The 6,607-nt window shown below is 36.4% G+C and overlaps 1 protein-coding gene across 4 annotated transcripts in view; it reads right to left on the bottom strand.

Moving 5' to 3' along the window:
• LOC107704053 (RNA-binding protein 25-like) overlaps window positions 1–6,607 on the bottom strand; it is a 26,541-nt gene that overhangs the window by 11,639 nt on the left and 8,295 nt on the right. For 2 of the 4 annotated variants that reach the window (XM_016506891.1, XM_016506892.1), the window contains 4 exons: window positions 5,723–5,889; window positions 5,338–5,526; window positions 4,167–4,244; window positions 3,829–3,912 (listed from right to left, as the gene is read on the bottom strand). In XM_016506891.1, coding sequence (XP_016362377.1) covers window positions 3,829–3,912; window positions 4,167–4,244; window positions 5,338–5,526; window positions 5,723–5,889 — 518 coding nt within the window. The remainder of the gene's footprint in view (window positions 1–3,828; window positions 3,913–4,166; window positions 4,245–5,337; window positions 5,527–5,722; window positions 5,890–6,607) is intronic. The other 2 variants (XM_016506893.1, XM_016506894.1) reach the window with 1 other exon arrangement.

The raw sequence follows: 6,607 nt of genomic DNA, 5'->3' as shown, positions 1-6,607 counted from the left end.
TCGGTAAAATAATCCATGTGACATCAGGGGTTCAACCGTAATTTTACGAAGCTACGATAATACTTTTTGTACGCAAAGAAAACAAAAATAACGACTTCATTCAACAATTCGTCTCCTCTGCGTCACCCTATAGCGACATTTTGGAGAGTATCACATATGCAAACAACGTATGTGCGCTGATACGTTGTTTACGTAATGTAAACGGTGCTGCTGACACAGAACAGCATATATTGTTTACGTTCTCCAAAATTGGATTGGATGTTCAGTTTAGCGAACAAGTCCGTGCAGGAGGATTAAAGCGAAAGTGATGAAAACGGGCAAGTAAATGAAGGCGGCACAGACAAAAGGCTGTTTTTTGAAGTGACATGATCTTACCCAAGCATTCCAATATGCGAATGTTTTCATAACAACATGAGCCGCTTAAAATGATGAAAGTTATCAACGTTACTGATATTCAAAATGGTAAGCAAGCGCTGCTTTGTTTACGTTTCGTATATCTGCATTTATCTCGTATATCTTTGTTTCGGTTTCCCCATTGGAATGACGAATATATACTATTGATAGCTGCTGATATAGACAGCTAACTCCTCTCACGCATGCGCAGAACGCACGTGTTTAGTTTGCAGTCGGCTTAAGTCTGTGCAGTGTGCCCACGTGCAGCTTTTTTTGTCCGACGCGAGGCAACAACACCGTCGGCTTTCATCGGCGCTAGTTCTTTGAAGTCGGCTTGGTGTGTCCCGGCCTTTACGGGTTTGGAACAACATGAGGGTGAGTAATTAATGACAGAATTTTAATTTTTGAGTGAACTATCCCTTTAAATACATCTTATATAATTGCAAAAAAAGTCTACATTTTAAGGGGGAAAAAATCCTGAATTCATTATAAATATATTTAAAAGTCTAATTTTATATTTTAATTTTTATTATTTTTTATTTAATATTTTTATTTCATAGTTTGTGAGTTTATCCAAGATAAAAAAGTCGCAATTACTTATTACGTGGCAGAAACGGGTTTCCGACATGCATGTCTGATCTCAGTTTTAAATATTTTCATAAAACATCATTCATAGTTTGTGAGTTTATCCAAGATAAAAAAGTCGCAATTACTTTTATTACGTGGCAGAAACGGGTTTCCGACATGCATGTCTGATCTCAGTTTTAAATATTTTCATAAAACATAATTTTAACTTTTTTCATTCTTTCATTGTGGACTCTTCCACTTTTGAACGTCTTGCATGATGACAAAGAACAGTATCTAGACGGAACAGCATGTAAATCAAGAAATTCTTTAGCAATTAATAAAAGGAAACCTGGAAACCACTTTCGAGATATAAATTTGACGTTGCAAACAACTGAATAAGATCAGAAACAGTTGAGGGCTCTGTAATTTCCGTCTCATCACATGATCAACAGAAAGAGGCTTCAATCCTTGTGAAACTAGTTGTTTGTGCACTTACGGGTGTTGACTAGCGACTCACAGCGCTTCCGTGGCCCTACAAGCCTTTATTGTTAGGCCTGGGAGGAAAAGCAAGTCAAAGGATTCACAAGGAAAAATAAAAACAAACTATTCTCTTTGCTTGCAACAATCTCACAAACAACTTCCAGACATTTTGAAAACGTTGTGACAGGAGCATTGCATACTGTATTTGTTAGATTTGCTTCTTTTTCTTTGCAGTTTCTTTGTGGTTTGGATAGAAAAGGCAACAAATGAAGGTGTAGAGACTGCTTACCCCACTGCAGACGACACGGGCCCTCAGAGGATCAGACTGAGCGATTATGAAATGCATTGAAGAGCAGCATGACATCCACGGCTTTAGTCTCAATTCAACAGCTCTCGCATCGCAGTTCGACAAAATATCTGACGTCTATCAACAGTTACTACTTCCCAGAAAACCAAAGTCTCCTGAAATTATTCTAAATATATTCAAAGTCTAGTTTTAATATGATACTATTTCGTAACGGCTTAACCGTGGGTGTTACGCAACTGTGAGCAGCAGCAGCAAATAAATACGTAAAACAGGAGGTGAAGATGAGACAGGAAAATAAAACAAACTGTAGATACAGGCATTTAGCTGAATGTAATTACATAAACGCATGTCATTTACAAGTGACACTGCTTTTAAGTAACATTTCTACTGGTGAATTTGACAGGACAGTTAGTCTAAGTCTATAGTCTAAAGGATGTCTTTATATTATTAACATTTTACGTCTAGTCTTCATTCTAGTAATAACTACAGCACATTTAAAAGTATTGCTATAAGGCAGATAGTAGATGGACAAAAAAAAAACTTCAGAAAATTAAAAAATGTCCCTTGGAAACTAGCTCAGAAAGCTGAAGCAAAATGACTAAAGTACTACAAATGATATAAGCACATTGAAAAAACTACTAATATTTAAATTAAATTAAAATAAACTCAAAATACATACAAATAAAATCTACTTCAAATTATTTAAAAATATTTATATTATAATAGTATATAAATAACACTGTTGTAGACCCAGAACTTAGGTTTCTGACACACTACATCTGAATATTTTGACATATACAGTGGTGGCCAAAATTATTAGAACACTAGTATTTTCACCAGCTAAAAAATGGTTTTAAGTCAGTTATTTCTATCTTTTGCTGTAGTGTATCAGTAGAAAATATCAGTTTACATTTCCAAACATTAATTTTGCCACTAATTATAATAATCCAGTGAAATTTTTTTATTTATTTATATTTATGTTTGCTACGCATATGGGACTTTTTGCCCAAATGTAACCGTAATCGCCTAAAAACGTAATCTCTCCACAAGATGTATGATTTGAGAAATCATTTGTGTCTGTGACGTGTCAAAGTTGAATATTTAGTGTTATGAGGCTGAGTTTATGAATTTTAAACATTAGGTGCCATTTTTTGGATTTGAAGTAATTCTGTGTGACTTTAGCGATACAAAGTGTTAAACACACACACACAAAGAAACACTTAAAATGAAAAGAAAAGAGTGCAAGCAAGCAGGAATGAAGAGAGGTGATGGCAGACTCAATCACAAAGCGAATTCATACCTGTAAAATCTTCAGAAAGTCCGTGTGCTGTGGAGGGGCGCCCCCCTACTTTCACAAGAGCCGAATGGGCCAATTCACTGTTATTCAAGTCAGCAGTATTCATTATAGCACCAACATCACTGATACTAGCAGACCCACACAGCTTCACTGGCCGCCCATGTCTCAAGAGAACCAGAAAATTAGTCGTTTGGCCGTTTATCCCTTTTCTAAACACTGTAGACATGATCTAACACCCTCAGATGTATTTTGATATTAAAACCACCCGAATGGGCTGAATTTCAGAGCAAGTCGGTGCAGTTGCCCCTGTGCAAGTCCTCCAGAAGGGGGCGCCCAGTACAAGTAGAGAAAAATGGAAATCTCATACTTACATCCTATCCTTGCAACTTTTTCCAAAGCTGAGAGATTCATCTTGGTTTAGTCACCATATGATCTCTATCATAATGGTGGGGTTTAATGAATAGATTAGCTTTTAGGGAAGTGCACAGAACGTCCATGCATTGTATGTGTGACTACATTTCCCACCCATAACATGAAGGCCACGCTACAGTTTACACAAGCCACTGATATAAACGCTCAGGACCCAAATGAGGCCTAGTCTTAAACTGATTTCTACACTATATCATCAAATTTATAGCTTAAATGTAATAAAATTTTTTCTAAGCTAAATGGAATTGACAGGCTAAATAGCATCTACTCATGCTGGTGTGTTGTCAAACTAAACTAGGTGTAAGAGGCTGCTGTGCTCTACCTGTTATATGGAGTAAATTAGCAAGTATTTTACCTTGTGTGTATCACGGAATTTGTTGATCTCTCTGGAAATCAGATCTCTTTTGTCATCTTCCATTTCCATGGCACTGAAGTCATCCTAAAGAAATGGAAACCATGGGTAAAATACATACATATATATCTAACTCTCCTTAATGAGAAATGGAAACAAACCAAATTTTGCTGAGATTGGACTACGTTTAGGGTGTGCTCAACAAAGTTGAAATTCTTAATATAGTCTTAACGACAATAACAGCACATAATTAATAATTATACAATACCATTTGTAAACTGTGAATCATGTTAAAAACGAGAACACAGAACAGTGTTGTTAGTCTTAAAATGTTAAATTACATTGACGCCGATAGCCTTGTGGACAGTGTGCTGACATGTAGCTCTGTTGCGCCTCAGTTCGAGTCCCAGCTCTTGGACCTAGGAACAAACACTCGTAATGAAAAAGTTAAGAGTGTTCTGCCATTGTCGTGACATGTTGCCAAGTATAGTAACCCATACTCAGAATTTGTGCTCTGCATTTAACCCATCCAAGTGCACACATACAGCGGTGAGTAGTAAACAACTCACACACAAACCTTGAACACACACTCGGCACACACAGCAGTGGGCAGCCATCTGCTCCAGCACCAACTGGATCAGTTGGGGGTTCAGTGCCTTGCTCAAGGGCACCTTAAGAGTAATACAGCATTTAAATCTGTAAAGGGTCTACTTTTATTTGTGTACACTCACAATATCAACAAAACATTGTGCTTTTGCAAAATAAAGAAAATATACAGGGTGTGCTTTTAACCATCTCATTCTCTGCGCATATCTTTTTGAAACGCGTCACTAAAATGAACTGAAACTCAGTTTGTGCTGATTACAGTGTTATTAAACTTTAGACATTCAAATGTTTGTAATCAACTGAAAACAGCACAAATGTGAGGGGGGCATGTCAAAACTTTTCCAGGCCCCAAAACACCCTCGGACCCCATTGGGCGGCGTTATGCAAATCTTCCCACATAGTGAGGTAGATATGTGGGGGCGTGTTCGAACGAGCCGTTTTAGGTAGGTGTGGCTGACTCTTAACTTTTATAAAGAATATCTCTTTGGATTTGAGACTTTAGTCTTTGCAACTTTACAGATCTTCTTTATGCACCAAGAGCTTGTAACACTCCAAAGAGAAAGGAAAAAATGAAATTGCATCATATGACCCCTTTAACATTTAGGCCACAACTGCCCCTCATCTCTGACATCAGAAACAGTCAACATTTTATCAGTGAACAAAAACTCAAAATCAGCTCTTGAAGTACCCGTTGATAAAAAGATACCTTCGTTGAGCACACCCTAAATGACAAATTATCTGAATGGAGTTTTGCATACATTAACTTCTAGTGGAGAAACAAATGAGGGGGTGAGAGGTTAACATAAAAAAAAAAAAAAAGACACCCCCCAGTAAGGGCCACCCTAACGTGTACATCAAACTGGCAAAACATTAAAGAACAAAAGGCCAAGATAAACTAAAGCCTACCTCATCCTTCTTTTCCCTCCTCTTTTTGCGGCGACTCGACTCATCGTCCTGAGATTGAGCGTTCAGATCACTTGAATACTCCCGGATCAGGCCGTCAATAGCTCCTTTGACAATTTGGTCCCGCTTCTTAGTTTCTTCATCCAGAACCTCCTCTTCCTCTTCACCAGCACCATCCTCTGCCTTGCCATTCTGCCAGACACACAGATCAAAACTCAGCATCTTTGTGGCAAAACGCATCTGAGATTATCGCAAAATCAGTAGTCAAAAACACCACTGAATTTTTATATAATTTATTTAATATTATTCATAATATTTATTTAATATTTCTCTCAACAAGTGAACAGTACGTTCTTATATTAGTATCAACCTGACATCAAACACTTACTCCATTTTCACTGGTGCTCTTTTTCTTTGCTTTCCACTCATCCAGTTGTGCTTTGGTTTTGGCGTCGACTTTGACCAGAAGTTTCTTTTCTCCAAGCTGCAGCTCATGAAGCAGCCGTAGAGATCGTAGAGTAGATTCAGGCTCTTTGTACTCACAGAAACCAAACGCTGTAAGCAAAGAACAAAAAAAAGATGTCTGTGAGGAACCAGTCTGGCATATTCACAACATTCATGGGAAATGCAAATAGTCTTATATGATTTTCAAAATAAAAAAACTGACATTGCAATATTTTCTTCTTCTGCAATATATTTTGCAATTTGAAAAAATGCAGCAATTTTCACCAGATCGTTTGAATAGCTAGCTATATTCAGAAATAATAAATCGTTCTAGAGTTAGTGGGTTGATTTTTGTGGGGAGTGTATATGTATAGAAAAATAAAAACTTTTAAGTAAAGGCTTTACTTTAAAATATTTTTTTTAATTCTTTTCCGGCTGCAAGATTTGGGAAGAACTTGATAAATATTTTTATTTATTTATTTTGTCATTTATCAGACGCTTTTATCCAAAGCGACTTACAAATGAGGACAACAGAAGCAATCAATTGTAGTATTAAAACAACTAAAAACAGATCCAAAACTAAAAGCTAAAACTTTATAAATACTACCTATACACATTTTTAAAAATAAAGAGATTAAATAAAAATGACAAATGCATACAACAAAATTTCAAAACTTAACATTGAAATTAAAAACAAAAAATAAAGCTCAAAACAATTCAAAATATTAAAGAACAAAAGGTATAAGAGTATAATAATGATTCTAACATAACACTAAGCCAAACACCAAAAATAAACAACTACATATGTGTATGTACAACCACACACACA

Source organism: Sinocyclocheilus anshuiensis, unplaced genomic scaffold, assembly GCF_001515605.1.
Source record: "Sinocyclocheilus anshuiensis isolate Anshui unplaced genomic scaffold, SAMN03320099.WGS_v1.1 scaffold534, whole genome shotgun sequence".
Taxonomy (NCBI): Eukaryota; Metazoa; Chordata; class Actinopteri; order Cypriniformes; family Cyprinidae; genus Sinocyclocheilus; species Sinocyclocheilus anshuiensis.
This window is presented reverse-complemented; position numbering and strand designations above follow the sequence as displayed.